Raw genomic sequence first — 26260 nt, 5'->3', positions numbered from 1 at the left:
CAGTAATAAGAAAGTGTCTTAAATTTCTTTGATTCTGTGGTATTGTCTGTTGGGAAAAAATGTATAGCAAAACTCAGGAACTGCAGGTTTTCTTGGGCTATCATGGTTTGGCAGCAAGAACCAGTCTCTATACATATTGCAGTGTCTCATAGCAGTCAGAGATAATTCTTTTGTTTTTTGTATAATATGGATACCCACACCTCTGTTCTTTTCCCCCAGTCGATCTGATAATAATGAAAGAGAAAAATAATCATTAGGGCTAGTTACACAGAAAGGACTGTAGGTTCAGCAGATCAGTTCAGGTAAACGGCAAACATTGGAGCCAACAGAATTAGTTTGTTTAACCTGTCTGTGTTATTTCCTTAATAAATGAGTAAAGTGAGATCGACACAATGGCTAAGCCATAGCAACAACCCTCTTTACATCTTCCTAGTACCATAGAGGCAATATAAACAGCTCATTTTACAGGAAAATAGAAACAAAAGAACATCTAAGCACAAAATGAACAAATTTCACTCTTAAATTTGTCTGTTCAAACAGATATGGAAACAAGTCTTGTAGTTTTTAAAAACTGGTGGTGGTTTCCTTATTGTATTGACTTTGCAGTCTCCTTAAATTTAGTTCAAATTTAAGATTGACAGAGAACTGTAGATTTTATGTGGAAAGAAATAAAAACAAAAACTGAGCTGTGTACTCTTTAAAGTATAACAAGACTGCCTAGTTAGTATTATATATTACAAAAAGTCTCAGAGGAGCAGCTGTTTTAGTCTGTAACTTTAAAAACAATGAGTAGTCCTGTGGCACCTTAGAGACTAACACATATATAGGTTCATCACCTTTTCTGGGTAAAACCCACTTCATCAGATGAGTAGGAATAGAAATTACAGACTCCAAGGTATATGTAACAGCAAAAAACATTACCTGACTATTGTAGAACCCTTGTTAATTAAGCAGGCTGGATGTGTACCATGTGTTTGATGTGAAAATGATGTCAAAAGTCAGGTAAATGCCTTTGCTCCAAGCTCATCTGAAGAAGTAGGTTTTGTCTACGAAAACTCACGATACAATGTGTATGTATATATATATTTATTAGTTTCTAAGGGCACGTCTACAAAGCAGGGCAAATGTCGAATTAAGCTACACAACTTCAGCTATGTCAATTGCATACTGAAGTCGAAATAGCTTAATTTGACTTTTGCCACTGTTTACACAGCAGGAAGTCGAAGGAAGAACACTCTTCTTTCACTCTTGTGAAATGAGGGTTACAGGAATCGGAGTAAGAAGTCCTCCAGCTCAACATTATTTTGAAATAATGGCTTGCTGTGTAGACACGCTCTTTGTTATTTTGGAATAACATCATTTATTCCAAAATAATGCTGCTGTGTAGACATTGCCTAAGGTGCCACAGGACTAGTTGATGTTTTCAAATTAGGTTTAGACAAAACTAGCTACAAAAATCAGATTTACATCTGAGCCTCATTAATGTTTTGAGTATTTGGCTGGAGGAGTTTGATTCTTGCTCATCTCTAATCCACGCTACATCAAAATTCAACTTTCATCTGGTCCCACAGCTTCCTTCTGAGAGGTGTTAGAAAAAGTCAGCATTAATTAAAATTTCATCACATTTTGAGGTTTTAAAATACCAGAAACCATACACTGTCCTGTAGGAAATTTTCCAGGATTCACTGAAATGAACCCATTTATAAACTGTTGTTTCATCAAAATTCATCTTTAAAATGTCAGCTGCAGCTTTAACCAGAATACGTATTTTATGGGTTTTTTGGCATCATTTCACAACAGCCTCCACCCCAAGACTTTGGGCACAGACACTGCACATCAGCACCTAACTAGAGGCTTGATAAATTATAAAAGGTATTAAGCTGGTAAAGGGCCAGCTTTAAGAGAGTATTTATGGATATATGCCTCTGCTGCAAAGGATTAAATATATCCTACTGAAAGCTCTTTTACTGTGTACATCATCTCTGCAAACTGTTTCAAGGTAAGCCAATACTACTACAAATAAAGTGGCCTGGAGCACATTAGAAATTTTAACTTGAGAAGTATTGAGAACTTCTGCACTGATTGACTTTAAGAGGAGATCATTAGCAGATTTCATTTCATTTATATAAATGTATTGCACGACTATCTTAAAGTGCTTTATATTCTGGAACACTCTTTCAAGGGGAGTGGCGAGGGGGAAAAAACCTAACTGGCTTCAAGATTGAGATTGGTAACATTTATGGAAAGTATCTTATGATAAGACAGTCTTTAATGGTATACAGCTGATATGCAATTGTTAGTAGCAAATATTCCCCAATGTCTAGTAATGATATACTAGACAGAGAAGGCTCTGAGCTACTCACATGTAATTCTTTACTGGTGTCTGGCTATTGAGTCTTGATAAAATGCTTAAAGTCCAACAGATCATCATATTTAGGGTTCAGAATGAATTTTTCCCCAGGTCAGATTGGCAGATACGCTGCTTTTATTCTTTGCCATCTTCTGCTGCATGGGTCACTTGTGGGTTTAAACTAGTGTAAATGTTGGATTCTCTGTAACCTGAAGTCTTTAAATCATGATTTGAGGACTCAGTATCTCAGCCAGAGGTTATGGCTCTATTACAGGAGTGGGTAGGCAAGGTTCTGTGGCCTGCAATGTGCTGGAGGTCAGACTAGATGCTCATGATGATCCCTTCTGGATTTAAAGTCTAAGGCCTTGTCTACACTACAAGCTTTGTCAACAAAACTTGTGTCAACACCCAAAAGTTGACAAAACAAAAATCACCAGAGGATGGTCATACTTGCTCCCTATGTCGAAAGATCATGTCCACATTGGGAGCTCCATCATCGACAGAGTGTCAACACAGCTGTCCGTCACCCTCCCCGGAAGCAACTCAAAGATTAATAAGCTTTACAAAGGCCACCATGTTCCATTGTTCTAACAGGTTGGTGTATCCATATACAGTATTAAGTTTTTACTTAATATATTGATTTTTTACTTTGAATATTTTAAGATGACTGCCCTACATTTTTTTAATTCTCTCTCCTCTCCCTACCTTGAGACTGTTTTGATATAGGTGTATACAGTAGCTAAGAGGCTTACTATATTACACTGCCCCATTGTTATAGCCATGTAGTTAAAATGTAGCTCTATCTAATGTAATGTACCTCAGTGTACTCTGCCAGCCAGCCTTTCTGAAAACAAAAAGGACCTCTACTTTATCATTGGTAAAGGTGCACCAGCCAGAATTTTGAGTTGCATCACGTGGCTTAAGTGTTCCAGGTACCATGGAAGTCCAGTATATATGTATAAACCTTGCAGCAAAACCATTCTCCTGTACTTGAAATGATGTAGTTTCATGTAGAATGCTTTGAAGTGCTGCACTCTGCTCGGAGGGCAGAGGCAGAGTGGAGAAGGCTTCAGGCGCTCCCCTGAAGTCAATTCCAAGGCAGAAATAGATTCTTATGGTTTCTGTTTTAAGTTTTAAAACTAGTATTGTGAAATAAGTAAAAGGGTATGATGATTGTTTTCTTTCAAATGTAATGTAATGGTCCTGCTTAAATATTCATATTGTGTCTGTGTACCAAAGAAATCATTTCTGCTTTGTGTGTGAGAATAAAGAATGTGTGTTAAAAAATAAGTGTGAACACCAGCATTGGATCAGATATTCTATGGCAAGGGTGGGCAAAAGGGCTTCCGCAGGCCAGATCCAGCCCTCCAAGCGGGTGGATCCAACCCGCGGAGGCCCTGCTTCTCCCTCGCCCCCAAGCCAATTAGAGCCTGGGGGCGGGGGAGCACCTAAAGCCTTCTCCGCTCTGCCCCTGCCTCCTGCCCTCCAAGCAGAGTGCGGCACTTCAAAGCATTCTACAAGAAACTACCTAATTTCAAGTACAGGAGAATAAATTATATATTCATATGTTTATATTATATTGCAAAGGCTGGCTTCTGTTCATAAAATTAGTGCTCTTTTTCCTTTACTTCCTAGAAGTGCCTAGTGCTTATTTCTAGGTATTTAATTTGCTAAAGATAAACACAAATACAGCCACAAAGTATTTTGAATGTTTGTATGTCGAGGGGGTGGGGTCGTTGGGAGCTGGGGGGGGGGGGGGGGGGGGAAGGAGTCTCAGGAGAGGGGAGGGGGGCCGGGCACTGGGTGTCTGTAGGGTTGCCAGGTGCCTGGCATTTTCGCATCCTGGCTGGGGGAAAAAATCAGAAAATACTGGACATTTTAGGTGTCCGGTATTCTCTGAATTTTTTACCAGACAGGAGGCGAAGATACCAGACTGTCCTGATGAATACCTGACTTCTGGCACTAGATTACAATTAAAATAAATAACACAAAGAACCTGCAATCTGAATTAAAGAATCACTTAAATGTTGAATGATTTTGGAAAATCTGGGATTTGGAAAATTAGAAGAGTTTTCTAACACATCATGGCTGTGTCTACATTGCACCCCTTTTCCGGAAAAGGGATGCAGATTAGACACATCGGCATAGCAAAATCCGCGGGGGATTTAAATATCCCCCGTGGCATTTGCATTTACATGGCTGCCGCTTTTTTCCGGCTTGGGGATAAGCCGGAGAAAAGCGCCAGTCTAGATGTGATTCTCCGGAAAATAAGCCCTTTTCTGGAGGATCTCTTATTTCCTACTTTCAAATAAGAGATCCTCCAGAAAAGGGCTTATTTTCCGGAGAATCACATCTAGACTGGCGCTTTTCTCCGGCTTATCCCCAAGCCGGAAAAAAGCGGCAGCCATGTAAATGCAAATGCCGCGGGGGATATTTAAATCCCCCGCGGATTCTGCTATTCCGATGTGTCTAATCTGCATCCCTTTTCCGGAAAAGGGGTGCAGTGTACACAGCGCCCATTTGTGGGAGGAGGGTGTATGAAGGAGGGGTAAAGAGGTTTAGGCCTATTGATCAAATGTAACGTCTTTGATGTACTTTATAGCATAAAAATTAATTATGCCACAAAATGCACTCTTGAATGGTAAACATAAGCATGTAGTGAGGTATGTGATAGTATAGAAAAATAAATTAATATACCTTATAAAGAGTGAAGTCTTAACAATAAGACACCTCTCTACAGTCCTTGTGTAAACTCTTACTACCATCATCAGTTTTACGGATTTAGCCAAGTTATAGTCACTGAAGTTCTACTGTACTGTACAACTCGATAGGTTAAAAACTAAAAATATCAAGCTATCCAATGGCCTGGGATGTATTAATATTTTTCAAACATGTACTGAAAAAGGGCGTGCAAGAGGGAGCATCCAGACAAACAAACACGGACATTTCCTTCACAACAGTTTTAAATACAAATAGATCTCAAAAAGGTATGATAAGTTACCCAAATACATTCAATGACATGGATACTACTACCTTCTTAGTAAAAAAAAATCCACATCACAACTAGACAAAATCCCATTCAGAAATATAGTAGCCCAGTGTCTGAGAGTCTGTAACACCGAAATTCTGGCTGTTCCCTCTGGGCGGCGCTGTTGCTGAAATGCTGACTGTTCCGTCTGGGCGGCCCGTGCTGCATGGGGAGTGCGGGGCCCAAACGGCCGCTTGCTCCCACGCGGCGGCCTGGCTGAGCGGCACAGAAGTCAGCTGAGAGCCACGGCGGGAGGTGAAGGGGGCGATGCAATGATGTTCACGGCCAGGGGGCAGGGCCTGGAGCCGCTGTCACGCCGGACATCACCGCCCCCTGGCCGTGAACATCATTGCCCCGCCCTCCTTCACCTTCCACTGTGGCTCTCGGCTGACTTCTGCGCTGCTCAGCCAGGCCGCCGCGTGGGAGCAAGTGGCGCAAGCGACCGTTTGGGCTCTGCACCCCCCATGCATCATGGGGAGTGCGGAGTCCAAATGGTCATTTGGGCTCCATGGTCTCCTGAGTGGAAGTAGGAGGAGGAGAGAAGAGAGAGACGGAACGAGAGACAGGAGGCTCAGGAGAGAAGACCAACGTGGAGGAGAGACCTGAAAATCCTGTCTTATGACAGGCTAATTGGCTAGTTCAGAATAAAAACGTAGGAAAATGTTCACTAGCAGCCTCTGTTAGGGCATGGCCACTGAGATACCCTTTATATAGAGAAGAATCCAAGCGTTTGTAGCCAGCTAATGTAAAGTATGAATAATAATCACAAGAGCAAACACTTAAGTGTGAAATTTTAGAGCATTTTTCTATTAGCATAACAAATATACCCTCTCTCTCACAGATGAGACACAATTCAAAACAAATTCTTCCTACTCGCATGTAATAAAATACACTGTACCTCACAGTGAAATCATAGGAGCAGGAGGCCAATAAAGTTGCATGAAATGGTGAAAACTGCAACAAAGAAAAAAAAGTACTAACCTTAGGTACATATTTACCAACTTCCTAGAAACAAATAACAAAGATAACTGATAAGACTGATTAAGAAAGTACCACAACACACTGCAACAAAAGAGGCTACTTACTTTAACAACTGAGCGTTAGCAATTATGCTTTAAGCAATATGAAATCAGCTATACTATACTGGTAGGACTCCATTTCACTGCCGTGATTTCCAGCAGCACTACTATAAATTAAGGAGGTGACAGGATTTCCAATAGGTATTTCCTTTGAAATAACATAAAGCAGGCTATTAAACTTTACTTTCGGCTGACATCTTAAATGCTTTCTCAGTCTATAAAGAATGTTTCAGTAATGCTGTGACACCATTTTGGTTTTTCCAGCTCTGTTACAGTGAGACATCCCCAAATTTGTATCACACTTCAGAGCACATACAAAATAGATTTCATTGGCACCAAGGCTATACTTTGTCCTGAAATTCCTTTATTAATTAAGAAGATTGGAGTGAAATTTGAAAGCTGGCAATTACATAAAATAGCCTAATACATTTTCCCACAATGCAGGGCCTACTACAGGTTAAATTCTGGCACAGACTGTGGAGATGCACATGTCCAGAAAACTGCAACGAAGAGGGAAGAGCAGCAGGATAAAAATTGCCCATCTCATCTTTGGCACCTTAACAGGGAATTTCCTAGGTTTCTAACAAAGACCTAAAAACCTTGAAAGGGAGTACACATACTAATCACTGATGTGCCTGCTAATTTACTTTACCTTTCAAGCTTTGGGGGGAAAGGGGAATTTCCTTATCTATATGGCCCCAAGATCTGCCCAAGAGGAGACCTGTTCCTGTAGATCTTGGATGTACTATTGACCAGCGTGGGAATGAAGGAAAATGTGTGGAGATATTTGTCATGTGTGGGAGAGGAGACAAAATGCATACCCTTGTCACCCAGCATGGGGTGGGGAGGGGAAATCCCAATGCAGATCTCCCTTGATTCTCAAAGGAAGACCTATAGAGAGACTTCAAGCTCCTGGCTGCCTTCCTGCAGTGGCTATTAAGTAAATGAGGGGTGGGATGCTTCATCAACTTCTTCATCTCCACAGGACTGGAGCTCTTCTCTGACCATCCACAAGGAAGGCAGGAAAGTGCAGCTGGCAAGAGACGTAAAATCAGCAAAGAGGATGGGCTCTCTCTGGTTTCTGCTGTACCCCAGAGTGAGGAGTCCATCTAATAAAGATTCCCACTTTGTGTGCTTCACTCCCCACATATCCTTCACTGAAAGACATAAGAATCACATTGGGCGAAGGGCGGGGGAAGCAGGATACTTCAACTCCCACTTCCTACAAGCCAAAATAAGCTAGACAGTTTCTTGACAAGCTCAAACAGAGTTCATCAGGGACAAACACATACTAAAGTTCAAAGAGACACAGAGATAGCACTAAATGAACCTCCTATGACCTGTGAGGTGGGCCAACAAACTCTTAAGGCTCTTTGGGAAGATTTCCCTCCTGTAGATCTCAGTAGGGTCACAGAAAAGGTAAGGACAACTGCTGAATCCCACCCCCTTCCCAGATTTCCTAGAGCCTGAAGGACAGCTTCTTTCCCATGAGCCTTGAAAGCATGAACAGTAAGAAGAGGAGGTTTGAAGGAAACAATAGAGGGAATTCATTGTCCCCAGGATCTCACATATTATTCCATGAACCTCTTGAGCTTATCAGAGCTGATAAGCCACAGTGCAGCTACTATTTCATATTTTAATAACCTATCAAAATCTTGAGAGCTTTGTCCTAGGGTATGTCTAGACTACATGGCTCCATCGATGAAGCCATGTAGATTAGGTTTCTAGACATAGGAAAATGAAGTGGCGATTTTAATAATCGCTGCTTCATTTACATCAAAATGGCTGCCGCGCTGTGCTGATCAGTTGTTTGGTGGCACTGCGCGGTAGTCTGGATGGTCCGCGGTCGACAAGGGAAGCCCTTGTCGATTGCCCCAGTAAACCTCATTCCACGAGGCATAACGAGGCGGTTGACAAGGGCTTCCCTTGTCAACCGTGGAGTGTCCAGACTACTGCGCTGTGCCGCCAAACAGCTGATTGGCACAGCGCGGTAGCCATTTTGATGTAAATGAAGCAGCGATTATTAAAATCGCCACTTCATTTTCCTATGTCTAGAAACCTAATCTACATGGCTTCATCGATGGAGCCATGTAGTCTAGACATACCGTAGGACAAAGCTCTCAAGATTTTGATAGGTTATTAAAATATGAAATAGTAGCTGCACTGTGGCTTATCAGCTCTGATAAGCTCAAGAGGTCCATGGAATAATATGTGAGATCCTGGGGACAATGAATTCCCTCTATTGTTGCCTTCAAACCTTCTCTTCTTACTGTTCATGCTTTCAAGGCTCATGGGAAAGAAGCTGTCCTTCAGGCTCTAGGAAATCTGAGAAGGGGGTGGGATTCAGCAGCTGTCCTTACCTTTTCTGTGACCCTACTGAGATCTACAGGAGGGAAATCTTCCCAAAGAGCCTTAAGAGTTTGTTGATTATTATTTAAATCGCCACTTCATTTTCCTATGTCTAGTAAACTAATCTACATGGCTCCGTCGACAGAGTCATGTAGTCTAGACATACCCCTGGAGACCAACTAAGAGAGTCTGGTAAACTTAGGTACTTTTTTCCAAGCACAAAGTGAGAAGGAAATTAGGCTTGAAAATTCTGAACCCTTTCTACTTCTACCCCCTTAAGTTTATCCTATACAGACTAACTCGGCAACCTCTTGAAGCTACTTTTAGAGTGTCATTCATTAAGAGCAAATTCACTTCAAACTGGGAGAGTGGGAAAGATTCTCTCTCTGCCACATTACTAACCCACCAATTTGATGCCAATGGTAAGAAAGGGTGGGAGGGATTTAGCTTACAATGGAAACTTGTTTGCAAGCTTAATTTTGGGTTGGCTATACTGCTCCTTATTATTGCCTTTCACTCCTAAGGCTCTTAAGCTAGAGTCCTGTGCAGATTTGTATCTACATCCATATCTACATTCACAAAAATAATCCATGAATATCTGCAGATACCCACGGATATAAAGCAGATACCTGCAAATATGCAGAGTTCTTGATATAAAATTTGTATTTGCCTCCATATCTGCAAAAATGAGCCATGGATATCTGCATTCACATTCATGGATCTGGCTACCCATGGATATAAAGTTGGTATCTGTGGATCTGCTCTTTTGAAATGTAGAATCAGTAAATTCTAAGCCTTATTCTACATACATTCTGCCACCTCTAGAATAAAATGAAACCACTTTAAACTGCATGCAGCAATCATACAACACCATTTAAGAAAGGAATGAAGGAATATATTGTTTTCAGCTGAAACTACATGAAGAATTTAAGTTGACTGGCCTTTCTTTAAGTTTTTCATTCTGTGAAGCCCTAATGAAAAGATCATCTCTTGAAGCTACTGTATCTCGCAACACCACAACACTTTGTTTTGAATGTCAAAATGTTGTATGTGCGCACCAGGAGAAAGGGCTCTGAGAATAACTAGTCTGTGAGCCATTAAATTCTTAAGATGCATGTATACTGTTTGCATTACTGACACCTTAATATAAATTAGTCTATCAAGAGTGTAAGACAAAGAACTAAACTTACTTTTACTCTCCTTACAGCATAGGTATGGCCAAAGAGGTTGAAAACTGGCTGCCGGACGTTCCTCAAATCCCAACCTTTCAAACTACAGTCAACCGCGCCGGTTACCAGCAAATTCTAATTATTAAAAACACACACACACATTAGAACAGGATTACTATTAAACTGCAATGATAAAAATGAGATTCATAGTCAATGTTTCCACTAATCTTTTCCACCCATGTGCCAGTCTTTTTCATCCCTTGGTGAAATATTGTTTTATGCGCACTGAGGCATGTATGAATGTGCACCACCAATGGAAATGAAAATGGGCACTCTGCTAATCAGCTGGCTGGCATTTGGAATCTTTTCTGAATGGCCGCACAAGCACTGATTAGAGGGAACACAGTTCACAGTGTACAGTCTAAAAGGAAAGTGGAAGTGGAAATTACAAATCTTTACACACTAGAAACAATTTTGTGAACTATGCAAGTGTTTGTCTAACACTATAATCAAAGACTAAGTTCTACCTATGTCACTTATTACTGGGAATGATGAGGCATGAGCCTTTGGTAGTGACTGAGAATGGCCTACCATGATTATTACTCTCACATCAGTAGAGCTGAAAAGACACTGATGGGGTACAGGTTGAACTTTTCTAGTCTGGTACTTTTTGGTCTGGCAACATCAGTGGTCTGGCATCATTTTAATTATCTGGATGTCCACTTATCATGGGTTTGGCCAAGTTTTCTGCAGTCTCAAAAGCTACTAGTTTTGGCTCTTAATGTTCTTTAGATTTAATTTACCCCTAAATGTCTTTTAAGAGTCCAGTAAGCAATGGAAGCGTTGGTAATGCTGCTAGACAATACTGACCTCCCACAGTTCAGCAAATTCTCTGGTTCAACACCACTCAGGCTCTGAGGGTGGCAGACTAGAGAGGTTCAAACTAGTAAAAGACCTTTACTCTTTAAGAAAAGTGGTTCCCTTAGGAATATTTACTGTAGTTTGGCACAACACATTATACCTCGTCATACTTGCACCAGTCACAGCTCAAGATCTCAGCCTGGTGGCCTGGAATCACCACTTTGACTCCTGGTGTCTTCACATCCCAAATTCTTAAAGTCTGATCACCTGAAACAACGGAATCATTGATAAGCCAAGTGTGCTTGCAGGGAGTTTTCCCATTTTAACTCTGAAATGCTTCAAATCTACTACTAGTACAAAGAGTGACAATTTGCTCAGCCATCTACAAATCACTTACAGTCCAAACAAGAACGGCTAATTATAGATAGAATTAATTGAAACACTGAGAGGAAATGATTATGATTTTATCATTTAATTAACAAGATAATCAACCCTAAGAATTAGCTTTGTTTTATCACTAGCACCCTCTGTTGCCTTCTTAACTTGAATAGATTTTGTTAAAAGGCTATGGGGTATAATTTTCAAAAGGGTCTAAGAGTATGTTTACAGAGAATATGTGACACACAGGATTCTCACTACATTTGGCAAGATTCACTCAAGATTATGTAATCAAGTAGCTCCAGTCCTGCTTATTTTATTTGTTGTGGGACACATTTCATGTTAGGTTTTACATTTTTCATATATATAACTGGACAACTTACCTGGCGTTGCTCAGGTCCTAAATTCAAATAAGCTTTTTTTTTTTTTTAGTTAAATCTTTGTTCTGGAATGGGGCTGGAGATGAGGGGTTCAATATGCAGGCTACCCCGGGGACAGAGGACAACCCCAGCCCTCTCTCACCATAGCAGCTGGGGCCAGGTGAGAAGTGCCTCTTCATGGCTGCTGCAACAGACACAGCCAGGGTGGGGTGCATATCTCCCTGCTGGAGGGCAGACAGATACACGGACAAACAAACCAACAAACTCTGAAATATATAGTAGAAAGCTGTCCCTTTCACCACCCCTCCCCTCTCTGGCCCAATGGGGTTATAGTTGTCCTGGTCGCTTGCTGCTCCATTATAGTCATTCCACAGTATAACTGTCCCTCCTACCAGACCCCTCCTTTTCCATTTTATGAGAAACAACTGAATTCCAGGCACATCCCATTGTTCTGGCACAACCAAACCTTTACCTTGCTTTAAGTTATGATAAGAAGCTGTATACCAAATTTGGTGGTTTTAGTGCTTACCATTAACAAGGAGTTCTTGAACAAACAGACTCACAGATGGACAGACAGACAGACATTTATAAAATATATAGTAAGATGATAATGGGCTTTCTTTTTTAAAAAAACAAACTGCTATTTCATCTTTGAAAGATGTCACTCCATGCCAGATAATACAGATTTTTAAGAGACTTTCTTTCTGACTAGTAATTGCCATTTGTAAAAACATACAAACATTCAAAATACTGTGTGGCTGTATTTGTGTTTATCTTTAGCAAATTAAATACCTAGAAATAAGCAGTAGGCACTTCTAGGAAGTAAAGAAAAAGAGCACTAATTTTATGAACAGAAGCCAGCCTTTGCAATATAATATAAACATATTAATATATAATGTATTCAGGAACTTATGTTTGCCTCACCTGTCATCACCACAAGTATTTGAATCACACTTTGGTTTTGTTGGAAACTGAGTAAACCCAAATGCCCTGGAATTTAAATTTGATTTTCCAAGGGTGATTTTGCCTGGAGGAGCCACTTCTGGGGTGGAAATAAAGCAAAATCTGATTGTTATTATTACATCTCCTTTCTTGATTGAAAGACCTGAAGGCTAGAGAGTGTGATGGATTGTGTCCAGAAATATTCATAGTGTAAAGTAAGGATGCAAACAGGTAACCAGTTAACCTACTGAATGATGCTTATTGGGTACTGGTCAATCGGTGCCTGGGAGCAGACCACCACCCATAGCTTCCTGGGAACAAGGCTTGGAGTGTTGTGTTACTGCCAGCAGCAGCAGCCCTGACACGTAGGCCAGGAGTCTGCTGCTACCAGCAGCAGCAGCAGCCTTGGGACCAGGGCTGAGGGCCTGCTGCCTCTGCTAGTGGGAGTGGGGCTGCGACCTTGAGCCTCCTACATCAACTTAACAGTTAACTGATTAATTGGGATTTTATAACCCTAGTGTAAACCACATTACCAGAGAAATTGACTCACTTGGGACTGTATCCTCTCCTTTTACAATCATAACATACTACACCGATTAGGTGCATGAAGCATATTTAATTATTTTAACTTGTAGTGTTAGCTTAGATTCTGAATAGAAGGAGAGGAGTCAACACTATGTAACTAGTCAGTTCTCTGAAACCAGAGTTTGGGAACCACTAAGGTATACAATCTGTTAGGGGAAAAATGTTTTCAAAGACTCTTGTAAGAGATATTCACATTTACAGACTGGTAAATCACAAAAGACAGACAGATGCCCACCCCCACACTCCACTCTTCTGTTACAAGAACATTGCAATAAGATGGAATATAAGGGTAACAATGCTGTCACCTCTCATACATGAAGTGTTCTAAATACAGGAGTTCACCAAGTATGTAGACTGAATTTGTTGATTCACTCAATAAACCAAAAAAGCTGCAGTTCTGAACCTTTTCCCTCAATGAAAGCAAATTGCAGAGTAAAGCACTTTCCACCCTGCATTTGCAAAGTGACTCCTTGAGCAAAGACTATAATTAATGGCACTAACATTAAGATGAATAAGGGAGAATCTTGCAGAACACATACTACTTAAGACAATATTTTCTTTCCCTTGCACTCAGGACTTGCTAAAGCTGTAATGAAAATAGTCTGTAGTTACTCTAATCATTAAACATAATGACTGCATTCATTATATATAAATGAATACACTGTTAAAAAAAAGGCTAGCTATTATGCTAAGTCTCTCTGGGCTTTGCCCAGTGCAGAACAGATTCCTCACTTCCAAGTTACCAATGCTGTCAGGTATTGGACAGCGTCACAGTTATGTTATTAGGAAAAAAGATACTTTTTAGTTCATCTTGCTGGCAAATTTAAAGGACAATAAGAATTTGTTGCCGCTGTAAAGGATACTTCTATAGTGAACCAAAAGAACCAGGCACAGATATACTGCTCTGCAATGGCTAAGGGTCACTGAGCTGAATGGATTTACATTTGGCTATAAGCTAATGATGTGTGCATTTGGCACTTCTTTATGTGCTAGTCACCACTTTGTTCTCCAGGTAGAAAGAGAGACCTTCTGGACACAGGACACAATGAGTCATTAAGCCCTTTAAGCCATTAGGCCATCATTATTTATGTCTTGTCTTTAATCACATTTTCCACATGACTGGTCTTTCGATGTCAGCCACATTTATTGGGCCCCTGAGCAGATGCAGCACATCCACCTGATCTCCCAGCTTATTTTATCAGCTCAGAAACTGTTACATTAGAACCAAATTTATTTACATACACTGAATTAACAGTTCCTGGCTGTTAATATTTTCAAACAGGTGAGAGGCAATCCAGTAACCAATTTGAATACAAATCACTACACAAGATAACAGCAGTATTGTGAAGTACCTTACACATCTTTCAAAATGTGAAATGCAAGTGTATTAGCTAGTAAATAAATGATAATATAATTGAAATATAAGTCAGACATACGCCATTCTCCTGCCCATTCCACACTAGTTAAATCTTGCTGCACAATGACATAACTGACTTAATTTTAGGACCTTTAATGAAATAAAATATTTCTCAGGTAGCATTCATTCCTTTTTTCTTTTGGCAAGGGATCCCCCTTCTTTACGTCTACTCCCCCATTTTCTTAAAAGAAAAATAATACATTGAAATTGATTTTACCATCCCTAGAACCAAGGAACTAACAATACCAGCTTAAGCCAAATACATAATTGTTCAAACATTCTCAAGTAGCTGGCAGTGCCCCTCAACGTAGATGTGAAAAAAACAACAACCCACTGATCTAGCACAGGGACTTTTTTGTGAACCTTCCTTTCCATGCTTTCAGCATTCACAAAAGGAGACTAGATAAGAACAAACATGTATTTTCACTTTCCCTGAGATGACTGAAACCCAGAAATTCCAAAGATGAATAAATGTACCTCAGCTCTCAGGACTAACTTTTTGTTATAATTGTGGAATAAGTACATTATAACCATACAGATTAGCATTTTCCTAACAGGTAAAAAGAAACAGATATTGGGACATGAAACAGCTCCTTTCTGGCTTAAATTCCTGAGACTTAATGGTGTGTGATAATTCCTTTAAAGCAGCATTTCTCAAACTGAGGTCCACAGATCTCGGGGAGTGGGGTACTCCAGGAGAACTGTGGTCCCCATTGGGAAACCCATCCCCATCTCTCCCTTAGTGCCTCCCATTTCCTTTGAGTGTCTCCTTCACATCAGAGAACTCCAAGCGTGAATCCAGTGCTTGGAGGGAGGGAAGAGCGGTGACTTTGGGTCTGTGCCATTTCTGGAAGTGACTGGCAACATCTCTGCATCCCCTGGGGGTAGCCAAGGGGATCTCTGCATGCTTCCCCATCCCAAGTGCTGATACCACTCACTGCTCCCATTGGAACTGTGGCCAATGGGAGCTTTACAGGCAGTGCCTGAAGGCAGGCCCGCATGTGGAGCTCTCCTGAGCTTCCTACCTAAGAGCCACTGCCAGAAGGATATGCTGGTTGGGAGCTACCTGAGGTAAACCCTGACCCGAGATTTTCTCCTGCATTTCAACCCTTTACCCCAGCCTAGATTCTGCAGACAAATTCCCTCCCAGAGCTCGCTCCCCATCCCATACCCTAATCCCCTGCCCCAACCTAGAGCCTGCACCCTGCAGCCAAACTCCCTCCCAGAGCCCACACTCTTTTCTGCCCCCACTCACTTGCCCCAGCCTGGTGAAAGTGAGTGATGTGGGGGAAAAGGGGGCAGCAAGTAAGGGATGGAGGATACAGGGTGTGGGGGGTGGGGCTTTAGAGAAGGGGTAGGGCAGGGATTTGACCTTAGGGAAGGTGGTGGGACAAGGGCTGAGCAGAAGGCCATGGGGGGAGGGGTCCCAGAAAATGTTTAAATCAAAGTGCGGATCCTCAGGTTGCTAAAAAGTTTGAGAACCACTAAACTAAGGTATCTGAGCACTCTCTTGGATGAAGCTGAAGAGAGGGAGCAAAGGGGAGAGGTCGAGAAACTGGGCAGAAGAGGAAGTTCAAATATTCTCTTCCACCCAAATTCTGGTCAAAATTTCTGACACACAAATTTTCAGGCAAACACTTTTTCCTAGTGAAACAAAGTTTATCAACTTTTATTTTCTGCTATCAAGCTTGAGGATCCTGAAAATATAAAATGAGAATCCTCATCTCCTATTTTCCTCCATCATCTAGTGCCATAGTAGATGTCAGTTGGTTCCAATGCCATCTGCTATCCTGACCATAAAGGTGAAATGCCTTTAACCACCCAAGAAGTGAAGTGACGGCTTTGAAAATGCACTAAGATGCATTACTGTATTTAGGAAATGCCATTTAGATCTAAGAGCAAGAAACCAGAGAGTTGTTCTGTTTACTGGACAGAATAGTGATGGATATGTCATTACAGAACTGAACGAAAAGCTCCATTATATGTCTACCATTGTAAAGATTTAAAATAATTCAAAAAACCTAAAAATATGTCTCACTATAAATCTCTCTGCTTCTTATTCAAGTTCATTGACTTGAGGTTAACTTATTTAGTAGAACAATCATATATTTTATTTGGATATCAGAAGGCAGATTTAACAACACTCTGAGGGTATCAGTTTCTTTTATATGATGACTTTGGGTATGTCTACACTGCCCCCGGCTGGGCTGTGCCAACGGGCTTGGGCTAAAGGGCTATTTAATTGTGGTGTAAATGTTCTGGCTTGGGTCAGAGCACTGGAACCCTCCAACCTGGCCTGAGCCAGCTGCAGTGTAGACATACTCTTTACTAATTTATATAGCATATAAAAGATATAAAGGCTACAACTGAAAATTTAGTGCCTAATCCAGTATTCACTGATTCAATTGAAAGATTAGCATCGAGTTCAACAAATGGGGCCCTTACATATAATTCCTCTTGCTTCCCATAAATACTAAAAACATTTAGTGAAATCTTAATTATGCAAAGTGTCCAGAAGGAACCAACAGGAGGTTTGGGTTTTGTAACCTGATTTAAGTTACAACTGGACTCTAAAAACACACACAGGGCCGGCTTTAGGCCAATTCCCCAGAATGGGGCCCTGTGCCTAAGGGGGCCCCACTGCTCCCCCCAGGTGCACGATGCATGTACAGTTCCGTCCTGGGCGCACGGCGCATGCGCAGCTTCCCGGGCGCACGGCGCATGCGGGGCCCCGCCCCCGGAATCAGGCCTCGCGCTTCTTAAAGCTGGCCCTGCTTACACTCATTAATCTTTATGATCAAGAAATCCTACTGACTTCAGTGTAATTCTCATGTGCCTCCAGTTAAATAGGTGTATTATTCTTGTGTCTGTAAGCTACTAAAGCGTAAGTACCAGAGACTCAATTTTCTCATAAAAACAAACAATAATCTTAAAATCCCGTTCTCTCACACTTTTCCATAGTAAGCCAAAGAACAATAATAATGCAATGTTCCTGTCTATTAATTTTTTGAGTAACATATTTACAGGATTTTTATTTCACCTCTGAACTATATACACACTCAATACAAAACAATTTTAAACACAAAAGTCAAACTTGTGAAATCTTACCATGGTTAGTTTAAACCTCCTCTAGCAATACAACATGTGTAATTGCTGTAAAGATCAGACTCAGATTTAAAGTCACTAAGACAAATTTTCCATATGAGGCATCCCAAAGAGACATTGATCGTAAACTACCATACACAGTCTCAATATCCCAGGATGGTATTTCATAATCATTGTCTCCTTCGAATTGTTCATACAGCAGCACTGACTGCAAAATTAGTGGACTATTTCAAGTATGAAATAACTAGCTAGGTCAATGCAACTTGTTGTCTATTTGACATTACAGATCAGAGATATTACCATGAAGGTTGAGTCGTTTGAAAGAGACCTTAAAAAATGAGATATTGGAGTGAAATTTTTCAGTTTGGCAAACTCTAAACTAATATAAAGTAGGTTTGTGAATGGCCAAAACTGACAGAAATAGCTCTTGCATGTTAAAACTATTGGTCCAGTGATTAGAGCACTTGCCTGCCATGTGTGAAAACAAGGTTCAAATTCCTGTTCTGAAGCAGACAAAAATGTACTTTTTTTTGATTGACTGAAAAATTCTGAAAATTTTCAGATTCAGTTTAACCTAAACCAGATTATTATTTGCTCCAATTTTCAAAACTGACAACACAAAACATCAGTTATTCCTCCCATCCCTAGTCACAATGGCTTTTATGGAAACAAAAAGCACTAAGCACCAGTGTTCCCTGTAAGCTGTGCAATGTGCAGTCACTCAGGAGAGATTCAAATGCTGCCCAGCTGGTTATAGCGAGGTTTTTTTTGTTTCTACTGGTAATGCACTGGATGGAAAAAACTCTGCATGTGGATGGAAAAGATTAGAGGGAACATTGGCCAGCATGGTTTAAGATTATGAGTTTTACCAATTGGCATTGTCCAAAATTTCTACAACCCCACAACACTGTTGAGAGTATTTTGTGTCAGAGGATTTAATTTTAATGGTGTTGTGCCCAGAGTACAGAGAGCCCAATCCTGTAAACAGATGCACACACAGTCACTGCTGGAAGAGACACAGACTTCCAAGCTATGACAGAAGTGACTATGCAAGCCAGCTGGAAGCACTCTGCAGATCACTACTTGATTATAAGAACTCATTATCAACAGACAACTCTACTTCTACTGTCCAAGCTCAGTCAAATGGAAATAGCCAGCATGAATCATAAGAAGTAAATCGGGTTTTTAGAAAACATTTAGTTTTTATAGTCTTAATTGTTAGTCTGTCTATAAGAAAGATTGTGCATGCATGTTTGTTTTGACTGCATCTCTTTAACTGAAATAATAGGAAAATATTTTTCATGTTTATTTGAACATAAGAACGGATGTACTGGGTCAGCCCAAAGGTCCATCTAGCCCAGTAGCCTGTCTGCCGACAGAGGCCAGCACTAGGGGCCCCAGAGAGGGTGGACCGAAGACAATGATCAAGCGATTTGTCTCCTGCCATCCCTCTCCAGCCTCTGACAAAGAGGCTAGGAACACTAATTCTATCCCCTGGCTAATAGCCTTTTATGGACCTAACCTCCAGGAAATTATCTAGCTTCTCTTTAAACTCTGTTATAGTCCTAGCCTTCACAGACTCCTCTGGCAAGGAGTTGCACAGGTTGACTACACGCTGTATGAAGAAGAACTTTATTTTATTAGTTTTAAACCTGCTACCCATTAATTTCATTTGGTGTCCTCTAGTTCTTCTATTATGGAAACTAATAAATAACTTTTCTTTATCTGCCCTCTCCACACCAGTCATGATTTTATATACCTCTATCATATCCCCCCTCAGTCTCCTCTTTTCTAAACTGAAAAGTTCCAGTCGCTTTAACCTCTCCTCATATGGGACCTGTTCAAAACCCCTAATCATTTTAGTTGCCCTTTTCTGAACCCTTTCCAAGGCCAAAATATCTTTTTTGAGGTGAGGAGACCACATCTGTACACAGGATTCAAGATGTGGGCGTACCATAGTTTTATACAGGGGAAGTAAGACAGTCTGTGTCTTATTTTCTATCCCTTTCTTAATAATTTCTAATATCCTATTTGCCTTTTTGACCACCGCTGCACACTGTGTGGAAGTTTTCAGAGAACTGTCCACGATAACTCCAAGATCTCTTTCCTGATTTGTCGTAGCTAGATTAGCCCCCATCATACTGTACGTATAGTTGGGGTTATTTTTCTCAATGTGCATTACTTTACACTTATCCACATTAAATTTCATTTGCCATTTTGTTGCCCAATCACTCAGTTTGGTGAGATCTTTTTGGAGTCCCTCACAGTCTGCTTCTGTCTTGACTATCCTAAACAGTTTGGTATCATCCGCAAAATTTACCACCTCACTGCTTACCCCTTTCTCCAGATCATTTATAAATAAGTTGAAAAGGATTGGTCCCAGGACTGACCCTTGGGGGACACCACTAGTTACCCCTCTCCATTCTGAAAATTTACCATTTATTCCTACCCTTTGTTTTCTGTCTTTTAACCAGTTCTCAGTCCAAGAAAGGACTTTCCCTCTTATCCCATGGCCATGTAATTTACACAAGAGCCTGTGGTGAGGAACCTTGTCAAAGGCTTTCTGAAAATCTAAGTATACTATATCTACTGGATCCCCCTTGTCTGCATGTTTGTTAACCCCTTCAAAGAACTCTAATAGATTAGTAAGACATGATTTCCCTTTACAGAAACCACGTTGACTTTTGTCCAACAAATTATGTTCTTCTACCTGCCTCACAATTTTATTCTTTACTATTGTTTCGACTAACTTGCCTGGTACTGAAGTTACACTTACCGGTCTTAAGTTGGACTTAAGAACTGAAGTGTCTTCTGTTTAGGTCAAAATCAAAACACTTCCAGCTTTGTCAATACCACACAGCTTTTAGCAACATGGCTATATAATGAAAAGTTGAGCAGTGTAAACACTGTCAGCACTTTTGCCAACAATATACTTCCACCCCCTACAAACAGAGATCATATTGTTGACAGGAAAGCACTCCTGCTGACAACGAGCACTTTACACTGGCACTTACAGTGGGAAAGCTTTTCTCTTTGGGATTGGGGTGTATGGAGAGTTTATCCACCTATGAACAATAAAGTTTTGTCACTCAATTGGCAGCTTAGACAAAGCCTCAGACTTTAATAAGGGCAAGAACCATTCAAAAGGAATGGTCTATCAATGCTTCCAAGTATTCAGTTGAACTGAAGACATACACTGTGTCCTAATTCCCTATTCAAATCACTCTACAGGCTGCATTTGGACCCAAAGAGATTCAACCTGGCTCTGTCCATGGGGAGGCCAGGTTGGCTGTCCCGGGGTGGGATGGGGGTGTGGGATGGGGCTTGTGCCTTTGACCACTGGCTCCAGAGGCAGGTATGTTATCCGCTGTGCTACTGGGGGAGCCCCCCAACGTACGTGTGTGTGTGTGTGTGTGTGTGTGTGTGTGTGTGTGTGTGAGAGAGAGAGAGAGAGAGTGTGTGTGTGTGTGAGAGAGAGAAAGAGAGAGAGAGAGAGAGAGAGAACGAGCGCACACTCGTGTGCAGGATCTACAAAACTAGAAGGAGCAAAAAAAGTAAGATTGCTGATTTTCTTTGTTGAGGACAGGGCACAGCAATATATACACTTTTATACTGATATCTTAAAGAGACGTCTCATACTTCAAGTTCTTCAGCGGGCAAATGGTCTACTGCTACCATGGTTTTGGGGGACAATCTTTTAAATGTGTCTGAATATTTAAAAAAGCAGATAGTACATCTTAGCAGCCCACAACAAGAAAATTATGTGAGGGAAGGAGAGTAGCATATATGCAGTAGTATGAAAAACTGCCTCAGGATCACTGAAGTGAAGGAAATGCTAGATAACTGCTGATCCCAGTTGAGAAACCAAGAGAAGTGATTTAAGGATCACAACAAAAAGTGCAGATCCATTCCATGGCTATACATTTATCTTTTTTTCCTCCATTTTAAAAATATGATACACACCACCATCTGCTGGACAAAGTGAAAAATAATTCAATAATGCAGGCTTTTCTGACTTGAATGCCATTTTACTGTAATATTTACCTGAGGCAGATGCAAAACAGCCTGGGATGTGTGGAGACCATATAGTGCTGTAAATGATGCCTTCATGGCCTTTAAAAGTGCATATTGATCGCCCCACAGCTGGGTCCCACTAAATAAAATGAAAAACAAAAGTCTGCAGGTAGACTGTAGCAATATTTAAATCCAGTTATTTATTTGGGCCTAAGCATACTTTCCAAGAAAGCTATTAAAATGTACACTTTTATTCTACAGGGGCTTATGCAAAATTAAAAGGTTTTCACATATACATTCACATAAAAATTTAAAAATGGTTTATTTAAGCAGAGACCAGACTCTCTTTATATATATATATTTTACGTGTGTCCATCAAATGGTACATTGGCACCCAACAAAACTGAAAATATTTCATTTACCCTTTGAAATGTGTCTGGTCCTCCTGCTATTTAGATATTTTGGCACTAATGGGCATGTGTGTGCATGAACACACATACATGCTTCTACATTAATCAGAATGGAAAGTTTAAAAGTATCTTCTAAAGGCCTCATCTTGCAATTAGTTTAGCCCAAAATCTTCCAGGGATTTCTCTGGGAATTCTATGCCTTGGTGGAATACAGGTTCTTCCCTTTAACACATATCATTGAAAGAACTCGTATGTTTTGAAAGTATACAGATATGAAGGGTAATGCAAGTGGCCAAATTAAAAGAAAATAAACCAAATGAAATTACAGCATCAATACAAAGAGGAAAAGGAGAAGGTACTGCATAAGAGAGGACAGTATTTCTCAACACAAATTATGAACTGCATGTTGGAAAACATACCCCAGTGCTGATCTTCTGCACAAAGTAAACATACCAGTTTGGCTGTTTGGTCCCATGAACCAGACACCACTAGCTGTTCTCCTCTAGTTTGGCTCCAATCAACACTGTAAACCTAAAAATATTACAACAGCTTAGTTTAGAACTGCACACAAGTCCAGTTTTGATATTGTGCCTATCCAAAGTTTCATAAAGCATACCTGGCTTTTCTAGTTCGAATCACAATCAGCTGAAAATGTGCACATTTGGCACTAAAAAGCAGTCATAAAGCCACTTAACAGTGTATACAATTAAATCTAACATCTCCGTTTTGGTTTATGAGATCTGCTTTTTGTCATCATATAGATACCAAATAACTCCTCCTCTTAAAACTAGGACTAAATGAGGAAAAAAGTTGGAGTTATCTATTTGTTGTGGAAAGATTCATTAGTCACTCTTAGCCTATAATTAAAAGCTCCAGGGGCTCGGGAAAAGGAGTTATTTAATTGTGGGACAGACATTCATGATTGGACTCCAGCTCGGTCTCTGGGACTCTCTGAGCTCACAGGATTCCAGTGCCGAGGCTGGAGCCCAAACCAGAATGTGTACCCCACAATTAAAAAGTTCCTTAATCCGAAACCAAGCCAGCTGGCACAGGTCAGCAATGGGTTTTTAATTGAAGTGTACACAAATGCTTACAGGACTCAAAATCTCCCATTTTTTATATACACAAAATGAAATTGAACTTTATAGCATGTTTAATAGGGAAATTTAAAAGCTGAACTCATTACCTAGAGTTCTATACATTTGAAGCCTTTCTCTCTCATATTATATAAAAAAATACATTAAAAGAAAGTTGAAGTTGCAAACTCAAGCACTCAAAAATCTAGAAAATGCTGCAATTAGGGTTGAACACGGAATGTTAATTTCCCTGCCTTTTGTGCATGTCTTATAATGGTCTCCTTGCCCAGGAAGTCCCAGTCTTTCCCACCCCTCTGTCCAGGAAAGTCCTGCTTAACCCCAGGCATCCCACATGGCTTTTCCGTATCAAGTACTATGCACCGGAAATCAGTGGATTTGTACTCAGCACAGCTAAGCCACGCCATTGCTGCTCTTGGTACTGCAGCCACACTACTGTTTATACTCACACTAACTCAATGAGAGCTAGCACCTGTATGTGTGTGCAATCTGGGAATCATACCCTTAGGCTGTAGTGTAACTGTCACCCAACAGAGACAATCAATATAAATACCACCTTACAGTGATTCTAAAAATAGTCTCATCTCTTCTGGTAGCTTATTCCACACTTGAGATGCTCTAGATTGAAAATACTTTACCGCAACCTTTCATAATAGGTTTTATTAGCTCCATTGTCCCAGGAAAGCATAACTGTCCTGCTGGGTAATGGATACAGAAGTAAACACATATATTGATAGCTGGACCCCAACCATTAATGGTTCTGAAGACCAGGAGCACAACCTCAATAGATACTAAAAGTGAACCATGACCCCATGCAGAGGACTGCCAATTTTAAAAAAAGGAAATGTTATGGAATTTTCCAACCTGATTCCAAAAAGCTGGACTATACTGTGTGGTAATGTGCAGAAGTGTGATTTCCAAAGAACAGTGAGATACACCTTAACTCATTCATGTGGATCCAATAAAAAGTTCTCTCGTCCATATTAACATAATTCAGAAACACTACATTAACACACACTAGGAAATTTTTGTTCACACCACCAAGCTCTACATGGGTCAACACATTACAGCTCTTTAGTGCACATCACATTATGTAGACAAGCCATACATTTCTGCAAAAGACGGATGTACTATCTCCAGCCACTGTAGCTTCCTGGCTCTGTCTAACTTCTGAAATTTGTGACTGAGCTGGATTGACTGAGGAGCTCTATTTTGTGTGTCGCTCCCAAAAAGGGCCACTATGACCATGTGTGGGGGGAAGGGCCTAAATAGTGCAGTGGTTCTCAAAGTGTAGTCTGCAGACCACTGGTCATCCATGGCGGTCTTGCTGGCCGGCCACGGTCTTGGGGCTTGACCCATCCCCACACTGCAGCAGGGTGCCTGCACTGATGCTCCAACCCTGTGCCAACCTTTCCCCCCTGCAAGACTGGAGTGCTGGTGCCAACTTCTTGCTGTGGGAGGGAGGGAGCCCTGTAGGCTGGATCCAGCTTGTGAGGGAAGGAAGCTGCTTCATGTGCTTCTGCTGCCCTTCCCCCTTGCTGGTGGAATGGCAGCACAGGAAAGGACTTATCTGGAGGCTTTCCCCACTACTCGCATTAGCTGGAGCAGGCCAATGGGAGCAGTGCCTGGAAGCGGCAAGAGGCACAGAGACAGATAAATGCCCCCACCCTCCTCCTGCCTAGACCCTGCACCCCCATTACCCTCACACACACCCCTCCCGCCAAGACCCTCTCTATCAGCCTACTCCTGTACCTTCCCTCCCATCCTGACTCCCACCCCGCTCTTGCACCCTCCATTCCACTCACACCAATCACCCTGCTCCTGCACCCTTTCTCTTGGCCAGACCTCACAACCCTACACCCATTTTGTCATCATTGGTGGTTGGTTGGTGGTCCGCAGAAAGATCTGCACTGAGCAGAGTGAGCCATGGACCAAAAAGCTTCAGAACCACTGACTACGATGAAGAGAAAAGTAAAACCTTAACCAAATAGACAAAATAAATTTTTAAACTGATTTTACAGAATGAAGATAGTGAAAGTATTCCTTGCCTTACATTCTAATGGGGTTTCATCTCAGTTGCATTGAAATAAATCAGTAAATTAATTTAGTTCTGGTTAGGGATGTAAATAAGTAGTTGAATACACAATTAACCAATAAGACTAGACTTATTGGTTAATTTTCTCAACTACTCACATCCCTCTCCCCACTTTTGCTGCCTGTCATCAGCCGGTTCCCTCCAGCACCAGCTCTGAGGTGGCGCCTGCTCCAGCTGCCTGTGATAGAAGCAGCCACTGCCTGCAGTGAGCCCAAGCTCGCTGTGGACAGAGGCTGCTTTGCAGTAGTAGCCCGTCTACAGGGGGTCCGAGCTCCCTGAGCACAGAGGCTGCTCCAGATTCTGGTGCAGCCTCTGTCCACAGGGAGCTGTGACCCCCGCGGACAGGGGCTGCTGCCAGATCAGCCTCTGTCCACGGCCCACCCAGGCCACTGCAGACAGAGGTTGCTTCAAGGCAGCCTCTCCTGCTTCCCCACCCTGCAGCAGCCTCTGTCCATGGAGAGCTTGGCCACCCCACGCTGCTGCCTCTCTATTAGGGATGTTAAATTTTGAATAATCAGCAAGTCAAGTAATCGATGGAATTTCCATCAACTACTTGATTAGTTGATAAGGGGGAAAGAGGTGCTCACTATCCCCGCTGCACCTCTGCCTTTGAAATGTAGTAAGAGCCACCCACAATAATCTCTACCACACACCGAAGTCCTCATTTTTGGGCCTCACCCAGAGCCGAAGCGGGGCCAACAAAATCTATTAGCCTGGGTTTGCGAGGGGAATGTGGGGAGTATCTTTCTGCTTCTCAGTCAGAAGCCATGTCAATTAGTCGATAGGCCTAGGCTTATCGAGTAGTCAACTATTCAACTACTCTTTTACATCCCTACTCTGTATCAGAGGCAGCAGCACGGGGCAGCAGGAAGCCTGGTCTGTGCGGAGAGCTGGTTTTTAAACTGACTCCCCTTGAGGACCAGCTCCCACCTAGCACCCTGATATAGAGGCAGCAGTGCGGTGTGGCAGAGGGCTCCCTGGGAGTGGGGCTAGTGCACACTGAC

General features: G+C 41.5%; 1 protein-coding gene across 2 annotated transcripts in view; it reads right to left on the bottom strand.

Moving 5' to 3' along the window:
• The window catches only part of PEX7 (peroxisomal biogenesis factor 7), a 70787-nt gene that overhangs the window by 30213 nt on the left and 14314 nt on the right, over positions 1–26260 (bottom strand). Inside the window, exons 4-8 of one of the 2 annotated variants that reach the window (XM_075924259.2) lie at positions 22521–22598; positions 21688–21796; positions 10997–11103; positions 9997–10110; positions 6277–6332 (exon numbers count right to left, since the gene is read on the bottom strand). In XM_075924259.2, coding sequence (XP_075780374.1) covers positions 6277–6332; positions 9997–10110; positions 10997–11103; positions 21688–21796; positions 22521–22598 — 464 coding nt within the window. Of the gene's footprint in view, positions 1–6276; positions 6333–6433; positions 7491–9996; positions 10111–10996; positions 11104–21687; positions 21797–22520; positions 22599–26260 lie in introns of those variants that run through there. The other variant, XM_075924260.2, reaches the window with a different exon arrangement.

The sequence above is a fragment of the Pelodiscus sinensis genome, chromosome 3 (genome assembly GCF_052426305.1).
Source record: "Pelodiscus sinensis isolate ZL-2025 chromosome 3, ASM5242630v1, whole genome shotgun sequence".
NCBI lineage: Eukaryota > Metazoa > Chordata > Testudines > Trionychidae > Pelodiscus > Pelodiscus sinensis.
The sequence above is the reverse complement of the archived record's forward strand: the minus strand, read 5'-3'. Positions and strand labels throughout refer to the sequence as shown.